This window comes from Mus caroli, chromosome 9 (genome assembly GCF_900094665.2).
Source record: "Mus caroli chromosome 9, CAROLI_EIJ_v1.1, whole genome shotgun sequence".
NCBI classification, from domain to species: domain Eukaryota; kingdom Metazoa; phylum Chordata; class Mammalia; order Rodentia; family Muridae; genus Mus; species Mus caroli.
In genome coordinates, this window is record NC_034578.1 from 56,530,502 (window position 1) to 56,550,620 (window position 20,119).

Genomic DNA, 20,119 nt, shown 5'->3' on the forward strand with positions numbered 1-20,119 from the left:
CAGGCTGAGCAAGCCAGTAAGTAACATTCCCCCATGGCCTCTGCATCAGCTCCTGCTTCCTGACCTGCTTGAGTTCCAGTCCTGACTTCCTTTAGTGATCAACAGCAATGTGGAAGTGTAAGCTGAATAAACCCTTTCCTCCCCAACTTGCTTCTTGGTCATGATGTTTGTACAGGAATAGAAACCCTGACTAAGACAAGGGGTGTGACAGAAACTTCACTGGACTGTGGTTCAGCCAGGATAGAAAGGAGCTTCTAGAGATAACAGTCAGGAGGAAGCCCAGGTTCAGGCTGAAGACAAAGTGTTTAGAAAAGTTTCAGAGCATGCTCCCTAAGCTTGAAAAGCTATGTGGTCATGTAACAGTTTACCATAGTGAGAATGCAGTCTCACAGATTAATTCACTGGCCATTGACATCTGATGAAAAGAAGTGGTCCTCTTTTCCTATACTGTAAAGATTCCAAATAAATATTTTTATTTGGCAGCTTTGGGTAAACACTCCCATGTCTTTTTGCCTATACAAAATACAAGGGAGGTTTTAAAAAGACTATGTAGGAACTTCACACAGTATGTGTTCTTGCCATCCCAGTCACCTAGGAGGCTGAGGCAGGCAGATGGTGAGCTTGAGGCCAGCCTGGACTATATAGCTAGCCTACCACCTCAGGAAAACAAACATGCCCATCCCACTCCTGATAACGTGTGTGTGTGTCTATGTGTGTGTTTGTGTGTCTGTCTTGGCTGCCATATAATAAAATACTATAAACAGTGTTAAAGCAAAGAATTACTTTCTCAAAGTTTTGGAGGCTTGAAGGTCCAAAATGAAAGTTTCATGAAGACGTTAAGGTCCCTTTTTTGACTTACAGGTGGCTAACTATCATTAGGTGTTCCATCGTCTAAGACCTTATATAATCATTGTCCCCATAAAGGCTCTAGTTCCAACAGCATCACACCAGGATTAGGCCTTCAGTGTCTGAACTTGAGGGAGACACATTCACTCTGTAACTGAGTGTGGGCCACTGAAATTGCATAGATACTGAACAAGTAGGACTTTGTCATTCCGAAAAACTAGGTACATTGTGGTCATACTCTTAGATACCTATGCTCTGGTGATGAAGAGTTCCTGTGCTACAAACCTCCAAATCAAGAGAAGATTCCATTGGATTCTGATACCTTGCTAAAGTGAATAGAATTGGCTCAAACACACCCTGCTGGCTACTGTGTAGATTCTATGGGTTGGGAACTGATCTCCCGGAAGACTGACTTGATGTTACTTCTTATCTCTAGGTTCTTCTTTGTGGTCCAATTGGCCCCAAACTGCATGAACTTCTTGATGACAATGTGTTTGTACCACCAGAGTCACTGCAGGAAGAGGATGAGTTCCACCTTATTTTAGAGTACCTGGCAGGTAAGGAAGATGAGGATGTGAGTGGAAGGAGTTCCTGAGTCCTGGTGGGAGGATTGATAGAGGTCTGCAGTGCATGGTGTGACTGCCAGAAGTCCTTGTCAATTAGCAGGCTCCTGTTTGGGTTCCCATACCAAAGATTTTCCAGCCCACTGGTCTAAGGAGCTGACAGTAGCCACTGTCTCCCTGCAGGGTGATAGGCTAACAGCATTGAAGGCAGTGCTTCCATTTGTAGAAAGTGCTGGTATGAACCGAGGGAAAGAGACTGCAGGAGAGATCTGTCACGGTTAAAAATGAAAATGTTATAATAAAGTTTTCCTTTATTACCAAGAGCTAAGAAGCGCAGCAAATGTTTGCTCAGCTTTCCTGAATTCTGTCTGGGACTTTTCAGGCCCAGCCCCTCCAGGCTGCTTGCGATTGATGGCAGACCTCTGGCAGACTTTCAGAGGAGCCCTTGCTTTTTTCCTGGAGTGAAATGTAGCATTATGTATGCTTGTTCCTCTTACATAATATTCCAGGGTTGGTGAGGCCAAAGTAACCCATCCCAGCAGATTTTATGTTATAAGGATTTGTCCAATTCCTGGACAAATCTTTAATACCTGTGTTTCCTGCGTATATCTTTTCCTGTGCTCAAGAATCTTTGAGTTTCTGAGTCAACACATCATTTGTGTTAAAGGATCGGGCATCCACACAGCAGTGGGGTGTCTTGGCAGTACTTAGTGCTCCTTAGAGAATCACTTGCAAGTCAGACAGTGACTCTCACCTAGAGTAAGTAGCTGTTAATGAGGTTAATATATGCTTCTTGAAAAGGACCCCATCTCCAAGAACGCAGAAGGGATTAGATGTTTCCAGAGCCTCTCTGATTCACACTAGAACCATCTGGGGATTGTGGAGGGCAGACCTCAAATTAGAAGCAGAGTGTTTTAGTAAGAATGGACATTTAATATCCAGGTTTTGAGTTGCTGAGTTCAGTTTCCCAAATAGGAAGTAGGTAAGTGAAGATGAGCCTGGGAGTGGGTTTAAAGCTTGTGATGTGAGCTGCTGCAGGACCACTGCCTGGAAGTTCTGGAGAGCTGAGGTGTGTGTCTGCGGCTTGTTCCTGCTACTTCTGTAGGCACCCAGGCCTCCTGCATGCTTTGTGGTTAATTTCTCATGGTGACTTGGGAGTTGAGAGGGAACTGTGCCAGAGCTCTGACTCTGTTGTGGTAGGGAGACCATTCAACTTTCTCGAAAACAGTTTCTGTCCTTGGCTTGATCCATTTCACTTTTGGATGCCTAATTATTTTCTTGGACAAAGCAGCAGGCCTTTGTTAACCTCATGTGAAGCAGCACTACCACAGGCTCCAGGAAGAGACAGTCTGATGGCAGTAGCCCTCGGGGCTACTTCAACTGCAGTAGTTCCTGGCTTCTCTGAAGCTTAGATTGGTAAATTCCAAGAGCATCCATCAACTTCAGTTTTTTTTGTTTTTTTTTTTTCCGTTTTCTTCTCTCTTGCCAGAGCCCCCCAGAAAAGCTCTCTGTCAGCTTTGATCTGGGAATCAAGGGAGTCACCACAGAGGTTTCACTGAGTTGATAAATTGAGAGAAGAAATTAATACAGAGTTTTGTGAGGAAAGAAAGGCAGCTAGCTGTTACTACAGGCTGAGCTCCATTATCTCAGGCTGTCCCACTAGTTCTGTGTCTTGTGGAAGTTGCAATTCTCTACATTCTCTCTTGTTTACTTTGCCTTGCTGTTCCCTGAAGAACTCACTCGGTTGCTCATGAGACCTGTGTGGTTCTTTCCCCCAGGCTAAGCTGGATGGTGCTTTTGGCTCTGTGGATGGAGAGTGTGTTTTTACCATTGTGCAGCCTTGATTGCAGAGGTGCTGGGTTGTTTGTCCTCATAGTCATTTAGGTCATCTGTCTGTTTTCTTATTCCCTTGTTCTTTGCTCATTCATTCCTGTGGCTGTGTGGCAGATGCATCATGAAGTAGTGGGGTGTGATGAGGGAAGCACAGGCCTGCCCTCAGCTCAGTGCCTACCTGACAGGTCAGTGCAGATCTGTGCCAGGTCCTACAGTAGGGCACATAAGTGGCCCTGCCAAGGAAGTAATGATACCTTCTTGGGGGTGGGGTAGGAGAAAGACAAATTTAGGGAGGAAATAGCACTTTAATTTGTCAGGGAACAGTCACTACTCCAAAGCAAATCTGCATAGAAATGATTAGAACAGCTAAATAGTCTTAGATCCACAAGCTCAGAAATCTCCAGGGACTCCAAGAAGAGGTGCAGTCAGCTAGGCTCAGGTTTTCAGCCTATTTAGCTTCCCACTCTGAAAAGTACTCAGGGTGTGGCTCTTGGGAGGACAGCCTGGCCTATATGTTGGATATGCTGGTATGTTCTTGTGTGCTGGTATGGGGCAGTCATGTGCTCTGTACTCATGACCCATGCTTGAGTTCAGCAGACAGCAGGGTGTTCTTGGAACTTAAGGGAAGCTAATGACCTTAAAAGACACAAGGCTCAACCTATGTTTTTGTTTCTTTATTAGAGTTGGGTTTAGGATTTGATTTGTTTTTTATCTACTGCAGTTCTGCCCTGGCTGACCTTGTCCCACTGTAGGGGTCTGCTCGACCACAGACCAGCCTGCTCAGAGCCAAAGCTCCTGTGAGGCACCTGCAAGTTCCCTGCATTGGGAGACTGAAAGCCTCTTCCTTTTCTTCCTATTGTGTTGACTGGGCTTTTCTAGGGGAGGAGTGGGGCCCGTTTAAAGCTCCCCATGCCAACCGGTTCATCTTCTCTCACGACCTCTCCAACGGGGCCATGAATATGCTGGAGGTGTTTGTGTCTAGCCTGGAGGAGTTCCAGCCTGACCTGGTGGTCCTTTCTGGATTGCACATGATGGAGGGACAAAGCAAGGAGCTCCAGAGGAAGAGGCTCTTGGAGGTAATAGCTTTGCTACAGACTTACAGGTCTCAAGCTGGTGTTTCCCTTCAGGCTCCTGCCACCCAGCCTCTAGCTGATGCTGCCTAGTCTTAGGCTCTGCTTCATCAAGGTAGCAGCAATAGGGCAATTGAGGATATCTTGCCTGAGCTTCTGTGTCCTGTGCTTAACTGAGTGTAGCAGCAAGCTGCAGGGTTTGTAGCTATGTTTTGTGTTTTCTGTACCATCTCACTTCACACCAGCTACACCATGCTTTCTGCAGGTCTGTATACATTGGGGCCAACTGCTCACTTTAGGTCCCAGGAATAGGAGACAACATAAACATACAGGGACAGTTTTCTGTCCTCTGGTAGCTCCCTACAAAGTAGTTTTTCTATTGGGATGAGCAGCTATTGGCCTCAGGTGGGGACTCACACTGCTAATTCCTGAGGATGCAAAGGGTGTTTTGAGTACATCTGGGCTGCTTGCTTCCTCCTGCCTGACTTCTATCCTAATGACACTGCTATCCTCCTTATAGGTTGTGACCGGCATTTCTGACATCCCCACTGGTATTCCAGTTCACCTAGAGCTGGCCAGTATGACCAACAGGGAGCTCATGAGCAGTATTGTGCAGCAGGTAACCATGTGGGCCATTCACAGGCCGCCTCTGGTCTGGGGCCTCAAAAGAAGTTGTTTTCTCCTATAAGCTCTGACAGGCCCACTAACTGACATGTGGGTGATATGTCACTCAGATCTGAGTACAGGGGAGCCATAATGGATCCAAAGGATAATGTCTCCTACTGGCTTAGGACTGTGGCATGCATATATACATATATATGAATGATAGGCCTGAGTGAGCCATGTTCTTTCCTTTGGAGCAAGGATGTTAAAATGAAGAGTGTTGTTTTGGTTTTTTTTGTTTTGTTTTGTGGTTTTTTTTTTTTTTGTTGTTGTTCAAATTTCAGAGACAAAAACTAAAAGCCTAACTCAGCTGCTTTCATTTAAACACAAATGTCGGGTGAGCATGACTTCCTAGTGCTGGGTATCCTAGATCACCTCCCTTTAGGGAGGGTTTGGGTAAGTCCCAGTGAGCCAGGCTTAAACAGAGGCTTTTCACTCCTGGCTGGCATGTCATTCGCTTTATGAGCTTAGGTAATACATGAACCTATACCTAGAAAGTGTAAAAGATGTAGGGTGAGATGCCCGCAGGAATCTTACCAGTCTCATGTGAAACTCCAGTGCTGTTCTGTGCGTGGGTAAGAAAACATGGACACGTATAAGGCAGGATCGCTGCTGACACCCTCGAGCCCTCTGTGGTAGGAGTATCTGGTCTGTGTGCAGAGGCAAAAGGCACAGGGAACAGCCTCCACAGTGTCGTCTTCTGCCCTTTTACAGTGACATATAACAAGACTAGGTCTGGAGGGTGTTGAGCAACTCTGCAGTTTCCCAGTGGAGGCAGTTAGAGATTTAAACCTGAAACTAGCTTCAGAGACGCCGGCCCGACCTGTAGTCACTGGCTGTTCCTAACGCTCAAGGAGCTAAGTTGTGTCCACCAAAAAGAGACCTGTGGTTATTTCTGTTAGCAGGTCTTTCCCGCAGTGGCTTCTCTTGGGCTGAATGAACAGGAGCTGCTGTTTCTCAGCCAGTCGGCATCTGGACCCCATGCTTCTCTCTCCTCCTGGGATGGTGTTCCTGATGTGGGCATGGTCAGTGATATCCTCTTCTGGATCTTGAAAGAACATGGAAGGAGTAACAACAGATCCTCGGATCTCACCAGGATCCATTTCCACACGCTGGTCTACCACATTCTGGCAACTGTGGACGGACACTGGGCCAACCAGCTTGCAGCTGTAGCTGCGGGAGCTCGTGTAGCTGGGACACAAGCCTGTGCCACGGAAACCATAGACACCAACCGAGTGTCTCTAAGAGCACCTCAGGAGTTTACGACATCCCATTTGGAATCCGGTTCCAAGATTGTATTGAACCCAGATAAGCCAGTGGTGGAGTGGCACAGGGAGGGAATAACTTTCCACTTCACACCTGTGTTGGTGTGTAAAGACCCCATTCGAACTGTAGGCCTTGGTGATGCCATTTCTGCTGAAGGCCTCTTCTATTCAGAAGCACACCCTGATTAGACACGTTGTGTGAGGAATGAAAGCCACCGATCTTAAGAATTCCAGCAAGAACATAGTTTGGGAAATAGGCTTGTGAGTGTCAGAACAGTTCCTAGATCAAATTGGAATAGAGCCAAAGAAATCACAGCAGATTAAACTGTACAGATACATTCCAGCCTGTTGGCAACATAAAAACACTTCAGGTATAATTGAAACTTAGCTATCTACTAATGAGACTGGGTTTTTGTTTGTTGTGTTGTGCTACAAAGGTTAAAACCTCTTTCTGAATCCCCAGTTGATGCGCCGTGACTGGGAGCTCGTCCAGCCACAGGAAGTACTTTTCTCCCTCCCCACAGCCCGATCACTCATGAAACCTGGCCACGGCAGTCATGACAGCTTATGCTCCTGGCAGAATCAACTTGTCCATTCAGTGTTACAGTGACAATATTTCCTGTGTGGACCTTCTCAGCCTCCTGCTCTCAGACATAGGTCAGAGCCACAGGAGAGAACAAAACAGTTTTGTGCTTTATGGTCTCAGACTGGAAACCCCTGGGAGAGCTATGAGCCACCTGACCATTCTGCACTTGCTTGGAAGCACCATGCCTTCCTGCCCCAGCTTCATAGATTGGGGCTGGCTGAGAAGAGGCCCCACAGCTTGTTCTCAGCCTCAGTGCTGAGCTCTGGAAGTGCTTTCTGCAGCACAAGACTGGTACTCGATCCTTTTGAGCCTTGAAGAGATGTGTTTTATAACTGGAAAGTGCTTCTATATAGAACACATCATGTGTTTTGTGTTTTTGTTTTGACACATCCATTAAAGAGTTTGACCTCTTAAGAGCCCCAGGATCATGAATAAATGTGTCATGTATATTTATTTTTTAATAAATCAAGATTTCTGTGTGCTTTTAAAAATATTAAAATAATTTACATTTCCAGGAACCTAAGTCTAATTGATTTTGTTCTCAACCCCTCTCCCACTTGCATGCCACTTGCTGCTGAGACATCTGTTCTTTGGTCCCTGCCATTGGGCTAGGCATTCCCTCGAGCTAGGTCTGTCAGGCTTAAGGTTTACCTTGAAGCTAGAGACAGCCATTTCAAAGAGCCAAAATCTTTCTAGTCCAAAGTACAAGATGTCTGCCCAGGACAAGGGCCACGCCCACCAGCCTTGGCAGCTGCTCCTGGGATGGCAGGTCCCTGATTTGGGTGAGAAGGAAAGTCTTACACTTTCGAAGAAAACTGATGCCTATAGAGTTATGCATCTTGAAAGTGAAAGCAAAACTCATTATTATGGATAATGTTGGCTGCTGCTTAATCCTCTGCCTCTAAGGAAACTCAGTTAAAATTAGTTTTGTATGAGGTCTGAGTCTGAGGCCAGCTTGGTCAACAGAGGCCAGTCAGTCAGGTCTACACAGTGAGACCCCATCTCAAAAAATTGCCCATTTTTCCTTTTTGGGTGGTCTCACCCAAATGCTGAGCTCACAGGTGTGCATTGCCGTGTTTCCCACCTACTAGGAAAGCTGAAGTGAGGTGAATTTCTTAAAGCCAAGGTTTTGTATAACTCTGTTTGTTCAACTCCTGCCTAGACTATAGACTCAATACTGCCCAAGTGTTCCTGGAAATGCCAGTAAAGACGAGGGTGAGAGGTGTGGTGGGCAATGACCTAGGCTCGTAGCCTTCAAATTTGCGCTGCCTTGAGTATTAGAGCTTTTGCATGAAGCTCCAGACCCAGCACCTCCAAGTGTGTGTTAACAGATGGGCTTGTAATAGGTGCTAGATCCAGGAGGCTGGAGAATGCATACTGCAGTCATGAGGGCCCCATACAAGTTCAGATCCCAGCACCTTGTTGCATGAAATATATAATGAAGCACCCATGCTAGCGTAACAGTTTCCCTGCCCTTACCTGCTTACAGACTGAAGTCTACAGCACCTATGTTGTCAAACGTAAAAAAAACGGGGGGCGGTTTGTTTTGTTTTCTAAAGATGGTAAGTCAGTTTTGTGATGTATATTAGAAGGTAGTAACTGTATTGTATAGAATGAGTGCACACAGACTTGACCAAGCAGTCACCTGTCTGCAGAATGCCTGTGAACGGGGCTGGGATGAGTGAAGAGGTGGATGGAACTGAACAGATGGGGCTGGGCTCTTCAGCCCTAGACTGTGGGCAGCATTTGACTAAGGATTAATAAGGACACAAAGGGTGTGAAAATCCCCTAGCTAGTAACAGATTTCCTAGAAACTACACTTTCTGTTGCACTTAATCTGGGCAAAGCTGCAGCCTGCACCACCACTAAGAGGAGGTAGGATGCAGCCAAAAGCAGGCGACCCTTATCACAGACATTCTGCATTTTTCTCTTGCTGTGGGGTCTGAGAGTGGTAAATATTGGTAGGCATACTCCAAATTCATGAAGGGTGTTTGAGTTGGTGAAATGTTACTTGATATTATCTGACAGACTCCCTTGGCTTAACCTCACTTAACCTCAGCTGTAAAATGGGGCTATCCTGGTAGCTCCCCCTCAGGGTTTGGTTGATAAAGTAGACAGATAGGGCAAGTATTTAGCACAGTATGAACACACAATTTTAGTAATCACCTCTCACTAAGCAACTAACAGGCAACTTGTGGGTCTAAGTCCCTTTCAGGTTATTTGAAAGCTGTAGTAGTAATCCAGCTGTTTCTTGTCTTACTGTCTTTTAGGATAACAAGTGATGAAGCTGTACACATTTAAGTGTATCACTTGGTAAGTCTCAGCAAATGTTTTCATCACCAGCGAAATCCTCCATGCCATCCCATTCCTACCTTTGACTTGTAGTCAACTGTTTTTCTCTGTAATCAAGTAGTTTTGTATGTTCTGGGGTTTATCAGTGAATCGTCACTGCCTGGTCCTGCTGACAAACTGTACATTCATTCGTGTTTCATATGGCTGCATGTTTTACAGCTATATGTACATACAGGCTTCCACTTCCAGGTTAATAAGCTCACCAACAAGAGCCTAAAGAGAACCTGTATGTAGGACCAGGATGGCCAAGCAAAAACCCTTATAGAAGTGGCTAGGACATTTTACACCCTGTTGACAACTTCTGACCTGATTCTATCTTGTTCTTGCCCACAGTGGGAGTTTTCAGTGTTCGGTTTAAGCCATTTTGGTAGGTATCTATTGTTTTTTTTCTGTTTCCGAGGTAACAAATGCTAGATACCTTTTCAGTGCTCATTAGCCATGCCTATACTTCCCTTTGTAAAGTTGCACAATACTTTATCCAAATGGGGCGTTTGTGTTGGTCTGACGTTTGTTTTCCTTATTATTGAGTTGTAAGAGTTCCATGTTTGCAGATACGATAAGGTCTTTGTCAGGTCTCTTTACAGGCTTCAGCCTGATGCTCATGTTAATGTCTTAACACTTGTCTCACCTGGGAAACAAAATGCCACATCATCCATGCTCTCAGGTTTTCTTGGAGCTTTATAAACTCAGCTTTGACAGTTAGCTCTGTAATGTAGTTTGACCTAATTCCTATGCACAGTGTTATCCTAATGCCATATTTATTTCTTTACTGATAAAAAAATATATTTTAGATAACATAGCTTTGAAATGTGCACACATTGTGGAATGGCTAGATTTCCAGAATACAACATAATGATCATGCAGTGTGTGGGTATTTCAAACTGGCATTTTTCACTTAAAATTATTTTCTCAGCCTGATAGCTTCTTTGTGTACTTTTTCTTTTGTCTGTCTCTACCGAAGCTTAATCATCCACTTGTAAACATATATCGTGATTGCTTCCAAGTTTGGGCATCTGTGTGGGGGATCATGTGATTCCAATTCACTTTGTCAAATACTTTAGTATGACTCTTGGGAGCATATAAAGTATGGGTTGTTTGTTTTTTAAAGGAATTTGCTAAACTTAGTTCCAAGGCACCTGTGCTGCATACTTGCTAATATCAACATTGGCAGTGTTCTTGGTTTCAGTCTCTTTCATGGGTCAAAACCATGTCTTTATCTGTGATTATCAATTTGGTTGCATTTTCCTAAATCTTTAAAATTGTGTTGTGAGCTGCCTTCATAAAATAAGTTTTTATTCTTTTCAGAATGAATGAGAGACTGCAAATCCAGATGCCCAGAGGACTGGACATGTATGGCCTGTTAGCTAAGAAAACCTAATTCCAGGTACTGTAGAAAGCGTTGCTTTGTGACCATTCATGGAAGAAAGGTACTGTACTGCTCCTGAGGAACAGGGAAAAATGAACAGGCCTCTCAGTTTCTGTCATACCTTACCTGAAGAGAAAAGCACCTTTGCACTTGTATACCCTGATATTAATGTGGCCAGATGTGGTAGTGCATAACTGTTAACAACAGCATTTAGAGGTAGAGGTAGGAAGATCAGGAATAAATGCTATATTCTCTCAGCTACATTATGTGAGGCCAGCCTGGATTATATGAGAGCCTGTCTCGAAAAAATATTTAAAGTCATCTTGGAATATAGAATTCAGTTCTGTCCTCAGAGATCTCTGTCCTCTACTTTGAAGCTCTATAAAATGAGTAGCTTAACCTCTGCATGGACTTCTATTACCACCACTGCTTCTCCAAGGGGGCATCCTACTTGATGATGTAGGATCAGGGGCTGCACTGAGTCCCAGGTTCAAATCCAGTGCAGCCTGACATGTACCTTCTAAAATGGGTTTTCTCCTCCACCTGCAGGTTCCTCCCCAACAGACTTGCTGTTTCTGACAGTAACTTTGTGGTAAACTCGACTGACCTCCCTTCCTGAACCCTTTCTCCTTTTACCTTCCATGACACCATGCTGCTTTCCTCCTTAAATACTTGTTTTCCTTTTCCAATCTCTGCCTTCATCTTAACTTTGAGACTTCCTAAGCCTGTGTTTTTCAGCTATCACTGAATCCAGATTCCTCCAGCACAGTGGTTCTCAACCTTCCTAATACTGTGATCTTTTAATACAGTTCTTCATGTTGTAGTGACCTCAACCAAAAAATTGTTTCATTGCTACTTTATGACTGTAATTTTGCTACTGTTATGAATTGTAAATATCTGATATGCAGTATATCTAGTATGTGACCTCAAAAGGTGTCTTGATCCACAGGTTGATAACCAGTGCTCTATCAGAACCTCCAAACAGACTTTGTTCAAGTCAGGTTATTTAGGTGTCTAGTAAGGTATCATTGAATTGTCTCAAAGAGAGACATAACTAAAAATAGACTTGAAAAATCCTTGATCCTAGTCTAAGTCCAGCATGAGCATCTGCTTACCCTATATAGTCTCTCATTTGCCACCTACAAGCAGACCCACCCTCCTTTCTGTTGATTTAGCATCTGGTTTTCTTTCTCCTCTCATAAGCTTACATTCTTACCTCTCATCAAGACCTTTTAGTTTTAGTAAATCAATTTAATCTATACCACCCTCCATGCTGATGTAGAGGTGGGTTTTCTCCATTGCTGCATGACAGAACAGACCTGATACCCAGGCTAGGGATCACCTCTGGTAATGTGCTTGCCTTCAGAAGTTAGAGGACAGAAGAGGATTTCTGTTCAGTCTGCCAAGTTAGACCCAGCCAAAGCATCAAAACTCCACCCTGGCTTGATAGTATGTCAGTTTTGTAGCTGCTGGTTAAAAGGAAAACTGGTACTACTTCAGAGGGGACTAATCGACACTTCTGGGAGGCCACACTACAGTCAAGAGCAACTTGACTTTGAGGTGGTAATAGTTTCAAACCAGGCTCAGAAATAGGTAAAGACAGACAGTGATCATAGTTTTATTTTTTTAAAAATCTTTTAATATGACCTCTTGGAGATCCATAATCTTTTACAAAGGCTGCTAATGGGTTGTGAGAGCATTTGTCAGCATTCATCATTGATTGTCTTGGCTAAAATTCCTTATCTAAAAAAGCTCTGTTCTTTTTCAGCAGTACTGGGGATTAAACCCAGGGCCTCTGTATGCTAAGCAAGTGCTCTAATACTGAGCTATGTCCTCAGTCACCCTACCCGCTTTTCCCCTTTAAGTTCTTGGTGCCGATTCCAGACCAGCCCTTGACTCTACTACTTAAACTGACATGATCTGGCTCTAAACTCTGACCTCTCTTAAGAATGGAGATAAGGACTTGTTTTAGATTCTCTTTGGGCAAATATAGCTGGATTCATTCCAGTCTAGGTCTCAACTTAATCTAAAAGGAGTGGTGGTAGTGGTAGTTGGAGAAGCCCTCTTTAACTAGGTTCTTAATACAAGGTTTGTGTTTCCAGTGGAGACATCTATCTTCCCACAGTCAGTTAAAATGAGGCTTCATCACCACAGCCTACTGAGTAGAGGTCCTCTTCCCTTTATCAAGATAAAAGTCCTTCATTGAGTAACGGGCTTTCATCGTTTGCCTTGCTAACTCTTGGAGTAAACATGCGGGGCCTCACGTCTATGTAGCATCCTTCTCCCTTGTTCCTGGAAGATGGGGCCAGCCAAGAGCTGCATAGGCCTTAGGCTCCTCCTGATCATCACAACACACCCTGGGTTCTGTTTTAATTCTGCAGTGCCCACCCAGGGACGAAGTGTTAGCCTCCATATGCCTGGTCATATGACCACCTTCTATATGGTCTCACTTAAGAGACCCCCTACTCCAGGGTCATCCTGGGTTTTCCTCTTTGTTGCTATTTTTCTTTCTTTTGTTCTGATGCTTCTGTTGGACTTGCCTCCACAGTGGGCTCGGGCTCTGGCTCCAGTGGCAGTGATGGTGGCTTTGGGAGCTGGGCTCCTACAGCACCTTGCAAGGAAACAAAACTTGAATTCTCAGTTACTCAATTTTAGAAGAAACCATTTTAAGAGGGAACTTTGTAATGTCTGAGACTATCAAGACTATAGTGCATTCTGCACCCAGGAGGGGTGCCCATAACTGAAGGAAGAGAACATTAAGCTTGTGAAAATTAAGTCAAGAATGTACAGCAGCATGCACTTAGTAATGCACTTCTTACAAACTTACCACCCTGTCTAAGCCTACCTCATAGCTTGCCCTTCAGAAACCAATGCCTGTTTGGTCACTCTGGGCTTTTCCCTCTCTAGTACTAAATTGGCCATGAGTTTGCAGAGTGCAAACCTTGCTCAAAGCTGTGATCTCTGCTGGTAGAGGTATCTTATCCCCACTAAGTCTTCAGCATTTTGTGTAGTCTCTTACCTGAAAGGATCTTTCTGTATGCAGCTGCTGAAGACATTGCCTGTCCTAGAGCTTGAATGGAACCCAGAGGCTGCTGGAGAGTAGCAGATTTGCTGCCTGAATTGGTCCGGTGCTTCGACTTGGGATCTTTGACTGGTTTGGTCCAGACCAGTGCCTCTCCCACCTGAAGGGCAGCTCCCAACTTCTGAGCCATCTCTACCATCTTGTGACCACATGAGGGGGGAAAAAAAAGCTACTGACAAGACCAGCAGAGCCAAGTTAGCCTTCTTGGGCCTTTCACCCAAAGACATTAACTGAACCAGTGCCTGCTGGTACTAGCAATTGAAGGAGGAGTACTAAAAACAAGGAAATCAAGCTTATAGGATGGCAATAGGCTTCTTTACAGGATCTCAAAATGGAACAATTCAAGTTTGAAGCATCACTGGCCAAACTCTGCCTGAGCCTACTATATTAATGAAAACATAAGTTATTAAGCCTGAACTATTTTGTTACTTCCTTCTAGCAAAGGCTGTCTCAGACTCTTAATTAGTGAATTCATGCTGCAATCAACATGAAGCCCAGAGAAACATCAGCTTATGGTACCTTTGGTATCTGTTAACAGCTTGCTTAATGATGTGTAGGAGCTAATAAAAGGCATACCTCAGAGTCAAATTCCAGAGGACTGTTGTCCTTGAGAAAGCTGACCTTCTTCTCCATCTCCTGGTACTGAGCCAGGGCACTCTTCTTCTCACCCTGGTTATACAGCAGCACAGCATAGTTCAGGTTTACCAAAGGGTTACACCTGTGGCAGAGAGACAGGGAGTCTGGGGCTCTGCAGTAACTAGTTATTTGAAGATCCTTCTCCTTATATGAATAAGTCCACAAACAAAACAAAACAAAAACTAAGTAGTGGTTGTCCCCATTTATTATACAGCAAAGTGCTATGTGACTCACTGGATCAAGGAACTAACTGCCCAAGGAGCAAAGTATTATATGGACTGAGTCTGGAACCAACAAAGCCAGCCAGGGAAGGGCAGAACAAAAATATCCCAGACCAGCTGTGTAGCAAATTCTGGTGGAATACCCACACCACCCCCCCTAGAACAGAATGCTTACTTATCCAGGCGAACGGCTTCTACATAAGCTCTTCTGGCATTCTCTATATCTTCCAGGTTGGTCAGAGCCACTGCCACAGAAAAAAATCAGGAGAGCTCATTTTAGATAGCAAAAATAATATTCTAGACCACTCTCAAAATGAAGCCTTTTTCATCGTTCAGCTTAGATCCCTCACCACATCAGTTGGCTGCAGAATGTCATGTGGCCTACTTTTGCCACTGCTTTCTCATACTGCAGGACCATGTGGAGGCTGGCTCTGCTCTGTCAGATTAGAGCTGATGCTTTTGCCATGGCATAAGCAGTAAGGTCCCTTACCTTACAGTAAGGCTTTTTGTACCTCACTGGAACTTGAGCTAACTTTGTATTCTGGTTCTCTCCAAACCACCACCATTTAGTTGCTTTTGACCTTTCTCTCATAAATTGAAAACACCACAGTAACAACCAAAATACACACCAGAAGACCACTACCAATGAAGACATGGGAAAAGTTTCTAAGTTTGTTTTGTGGAGAAAATATTCCCTAAAAAGTATAGTTAGCACTTGGGAGACAGAGGCAGGTGGATCTGTGAGTTCGAGGCCAGCCTGGTCTACAGAGTGAGTTCCAGGACAGCCAGGGCTACACAGAGAAACCCTGTCTCAAAAAACCAAAAAGACTATAGATATGATTCACCTCTGCCCAGCTTAGTTTTACTTTGTATAGCATAGATTGAATTTGGGAATAGAATGATACAGAAATAATAATGGGATCAATGGGATGGCTCAGTGAGAAAGGATGCTTGTTGCCCAGTGGCCTAAGTTGGACCCTGGAACCCATATAATGGAAAGAGAAAAACTTTTTCCTCTTGTCTTCTGATCTCCATATATGCACTGTGCTATATATTTTGAAAAGACATTAATTTACTAACCATGACAAGACTCAAAGGTTTAATATTCATTATTTTTAATCATGCAATCCTCACATAAACCGTGACCGTGAGTACATACAATTAGAATTAGCAGTGGAGACCAAATTCTACTTTACACACAGGTTTTGTTTTTGTTTTTGTTTTGTTTTTTTTTTTTTTTTTTTTTTTGAGACAGGGTTTCTCTGTATAGCCCTGGCTGTCCTGGAACTCACTCTGTAGACCAGGCTGGCCTCAAACTCAGAAATCCACCTGCTTCTGCCTCCCAAGTGCTGGGATTAAAGGCGTGCGCCACCACGCCCGGCTTACACCCAAGTTCTTAATTGTGCTACTGAGCTCAAATCAATTGCATTCAGTAAGTATGAGGGTTGTTAGTGTAGCTCAGTGGTAGATGTTCGCCTTGCTATAAGCAGGGCCCAGGGGTCAACCTCCTCCTCCTCCATCACCAAACAACAAGAAAAAAAGAATACCAATGGGAAACAACTGTTAAGAGGGAACTGTGGGGACTGGGGATTTAGCTCAGTGGTTGAGAGCTTGCCTACCAAGCACAAGGCCCTGGATTCGGTCCTCAGCTCTGGGGGTGGGGGAGGTGGGAGGGAACTGTGTGGGACTAGAAAGAAAGTGTTCAGAGCACTTGGTGTTCCTGCAGAAGACCCAAGGGTGGTTCTGAGAACATCCACACCAGGTAGCTCACAACTGTCTGAAACTCTAGTTCCAAAGAACTCAATGTCCTCTTCTGTGCATAAATCCACATACAGACATACACATAATTAAAAATAAAATTTAAATTATTTAAAAAAAAAATTAAAGACAAAAGATAAGTGTGGTGGCGCACACCTTTAATTCCAGCACTCCAGAGGCAGAGGCAGGTAGTCACTGAGTTCAAGTAACTCGCCATGCAAGTTCCAGGCCAGCAAGGACCATACAGTGAGACCCTGTCTCAAAAAAAAAGGTAGATATGGATGATTTTGATTTAACCTGTTGAGACTCTGAGTTCAAATCCCTCTTTAGGGCATTTAGCTACTAACCTATAATCCTAATTCACTTTTCCATCATCATAACTCAGAAGAATAAGTGTCTATATAAATGTTCCTTACCAGCCAAGAGCATGTAGAGTTCCCCCATCTTTGGCTGGAAGTTGATGGCTGCACTGAGAAAATGGAATGCTGATGCATACTGCTGCATAGTCAAATGGACAAGGCCCAGGTTGTACAGAATCTTCCAGTCGAAGGGTGCCAAGTAATTGGCTCGTTTTAGGCAGCTGATAGCCTGCAGAAACAGGAGCGCTCAGCCCAGGGCAAGGCAAGCTCAGCAGACCCAGTCACCACATGGATGGGTATCAATAAGGACTCCAAGGAACACTTACTGCCACATATTTCTTCTTGCCAAAGAAACACATTCCAATGTTATTCCAAAGTGGAGGACTTTCTGGAATAGCACAGGCTACAACTCTGTATTTGGTAAGGGCGACATCAAAGTCCCCATGAGTCTGCATCATGCTGCCTGCTGCCAAGATGGCCTGAAAACACAGTGCATGTAAACTTAGTACTTCAGTCACCAAGAAGCCCAAGCCCATGAGACAGTCTCCCGAGTGTACATAGTTAGCCCATCAGCCAGATGCGACCAAGAACAACTTCTAGGTTCATAAATAGACCCAAGCCACTAGGGCAAGGACTCCTAAAGAATGTCTTTGGAATCCCACAGCATTAAAAAAAAATAAAAAATAAAAAAGCATACAATGTCACTGGCTCCATCTAGCTTCAATTGTTTTCTACTTGTAGCTAAGGACTTCAATATTCTAATAACTGCTGCCATTTGTCTGCTCTACTTTGTACACTTAATGCTTGAGGCACCTCACACCTGCCTGTGGCTATTTAATACTCAGCTTTCTGGCTCAGGATGCAGTGTGAGTTGTCTTTAGTTTTTATCTGTCCAGCACTATCATTTCTTTAAGGAAAGGTACCAAGACAACAGAGCCAGGCTACTGACTTCCTAAATGAGTGAGTTTGTATTTAAACCATATCTGGTTGCCTCTCTCTCAGTAACGTTCATTCATTCACTTAATTTTCTCACCCTCGAGTCACATAAGGACGTTATGTGACTTCATTAGGGTCAAGAATCCTTCAACAGTTGTTGTGGAAGCTTGGCTAAATCCTCAAATAACACAAACTCTAAGGGCACTCTAATTTTACCTGCAGCAAAGATTAACAGTCCTATTACCATAAATGGACCACTTTTGAAGAAGCTGACTGTTAACACGTTACAATAGCTTCAATTACAACTACCTTTTAGAAATAAAAACTATGACTAAAAGGTGATTTGTGAGACAGGGTAGTCTACTTGCCTAACATGCACAAAGCTCTGGTTTTATTCACCAGCACTAATATACATACACACAAAGTTACCTTCTTGCATATTTAAAATGAGAAAGCTATCTTGTTTCTAAGGTCTGACCATCTCTAGGGGTCATGGGACCACCACAGCCTGCAGTACCTTGTAGTTGGCAGGGTCGTAGGTCAGTGCATTCCCAAGATGTTCAAATGCCTTCTGGTACACACCAAGCTTGAAAGAAAGCAAACCAAAAAATTTACCTCAGCAGGGAGATGTCAGTTCACAAATCTGGCCCACTATACCCTGAATGGAAACATGCAGTCATTTGTAAAGTTCTTTTGAACACTCATACCACAACACTTGAAAATAGTGATGCCCAGAAGTTCCTAATACCCAGGATACAATTCATAGGCCACATGAAGCTCAAGAAGAAGGCAGACCACAGTGTGGATACTTCATTCCTTCTTAGAAAGGGGATCAAAATACCCATGGGAGGAGATACAGAAACAAAGTGTGGAGCAGAAACTGAAGGAAAGGCCACCCAGAGACTGTCCCACCTGGGGATCCATTCCATATACAGTTACCAAACCTAGACACTATTGTGGATGCCAACAAGTGCTTGATATTGCTGTCTCCTGAGAGGATCTGCAAGTGCTGGACAAATACAGAAGTGGATGCTCACAGCTATCCATTGAACTAAGCACAGGGTCCCCAATGGAGGAGCCAGAGAAAGGACCCAAGGAGCTGAAGGGGTCTGCAACCCCATAGGAAGAACAACAATATGAACCAACCAGTACCCCCCAGAGCTCCCAGGGACTAAACCACCAACCAAAGAGTACACATGGAGGGACTCATGGCTCCAGCTACATTATGTAGCAGAGGTGGCCTTGTGGGACATCAATGAGAGGAGAGGCCCTTGGTCCTGTGAAGGCTCAATGCCCCAGTGTAGGGGAATATCAGGACAGGGAAGTGGGAGTGGGTGGGTTAGTGAGCAGGGGAGGGGGAATAGGATAGGGGTTTTTGGAGGGGAAACCAGGAAAGGGGATAACATTTGAAATGTAAATAAAGAAAATATGTTTATGAAAGAAAATTTTTAAAAAATATCTTTAAAAAAATTTTAATGGTATGTCAGTTTAAACTAAATCAATTTTTGAATAAATTTTATACCAAACCATAAATAGCAGTGATAATAAAAATAAAGTAGGTATACCAAATAAAACACAAATCTCCATGTGTGTGATTTTCTTATTTTTGTTCCTTTTTCTCCTGATGAAGTTAAATTATCTTCAGCCACAAAAATTTTTTTTTTCAGAAACACTCATGCTGATTGATATTAATGCCTCCTGACAGAGACTGTTCTGTTGCGCCTCCTCACAAGCCAAAGCCCAGATGACCCAGAACTCGAGGCTCTTCTTAAGCAATACTTATAGAAGCTACTTCAGAGGCATAACCTGAACAGCAAGACTATAGGGTGGACAGGGTAAGACAGCTCAGAGACCTGGAGCCTCAGGTGCTCAGGCCAACACAAGTGGCAGAGTCTTCCATCCACACTTAGCAATGTGAAGGGAAGGTAATGTCTCCTCTAAAAACCTACCCCTTGCTGCTCTCTCACCTACAGAACCTTGGATAGCAAGGTGAACCAACACAAACAGGCTCGGCCCCAGTGCCCCATAGAGTAGTACATGCATCAGTTCCCCTCCTTTCCCCCACACCAGAGAGCAGTGATGTGTACTATCTACTCATAGATTACTCATATACACTCTCATATATATGCTTTCCCTGTTGCATAAGATGAAAGATGTGAGGAGGAGAGAGATTACAACTTGGATGCAAATGTTAGTTCCCTTAGCAATGAATATAAAACAAACCAAGGTTCCTGTGTGTACTGTGACTGTTAATACAATGTGCCAAGTAGAAAAGTGAAGGAAACCACCATAGACACAAACCTAAAGCATTTCTAACACCAATATGTGAAAAAAGAGTTCTCATTACCTGTAAGTAGAGCAATCCTAAAGTTGTAAGAAGTTCAGTATTTTCTGGTGAGAACCTGTAACAAAGAGATGCTCACAAGGAGACCGTGGTTATGAGACACAGACGTGCGGAGCCGTCTGCCTCACTCCCAACACCCAGAACCTTTTTTTCGAGACAGGGTTTCTCTGTGTAGCCCTGGCTGTCCTGGAACTCACTCTGTAGACCAGGCTGGCCTCGAACTCAGAAATCCACCTGCC

The 20,119-nt window shown here is 44.0% G+C and overlaps 2 protein-coding genes across 6 annotated transcripts in view; one reads left to right on the top strand and one right to left on the bottom strand.

Annotated features, from left to right (window-relative positions):
• Adpgk (ADP dependent glucokinase) overlaps positions 1-7,344 on the top strand; it is a 25,358-nt gene extending 18,014 nt beyond the window's left edge. The window contains exons 4-7 of one of the 2 annotated variants that reach the window (XM_021171919.2): positions 1,283-1,403; positions 4,122-4,318; positions 4,833-4,931; positions 5,878-7,344. In XM_021171919.2, the coding sequence (XP_021027578.1) occupies positions 1,283-1,403; positions 4,122-4,318; positions 4,833-4,931; positions 5,878-6,429 (969 nt within the window). In that variant the 3' untranslated portion in view covers positions 6,430-7,344. The remainder of the gene's footprint in view (positions 1-1,282; positions 1,404-4,121; positions 4,319-4,832; positions 4,932-5,877) is intronic. The other variant, XM_021171920.2, reaches the window with a different exon arrangement.
• A 4,816-nt stretch (positions 7,345-12,160) lies between these two features.
• Bbs4 (Bardet-Biedl syndrome 4) overlaps positions 12,161-20,119 on the bottom strand; it is a 28,936-nt gene continuing 20,977 nt past the window's right edge. For 3 of the 4 annotated variants that reach the window (XM_021171612.2, XM_029481824.1, XM_029481825.1), the window contains 8 exons: positions 19,884-19,938; positions 18,054-18,122; positions 16,927-17,079; positions 16,658-16,829; positions 14,659-14,728; positions 14,203-14,344; positions 13,564-13,765; positions 12,161-13,155 (listed from right to left, as the gene is read on the bottom strand). In XM_021171612.2, the coding sequence (XP_021027271.1) occupies positions 13,043-13,155; positions 13,564-13,765; positions 14,203-14,344; positions 14,659-14,728; positions 16,658-16,829; positions 16,927-17,079; positions 18,054-18,122; positions 19,884-19,938 (976 nt within the window). In that variant the 3' untranslated portion in view covers positions 12,161-13,042. The remainder of the gene's footprint in view (positions 13,156-13,563; positions 13,766-14,202; positions 14,345-14,658; positions 14,729-16,657; positions 16,830-16,926; positions 17,080-18,053; positions 18,123-19,883; positions 19,939-20,119) is intronic. The other variant, XM_029481823.1, reaches the window with a different exon arrangement.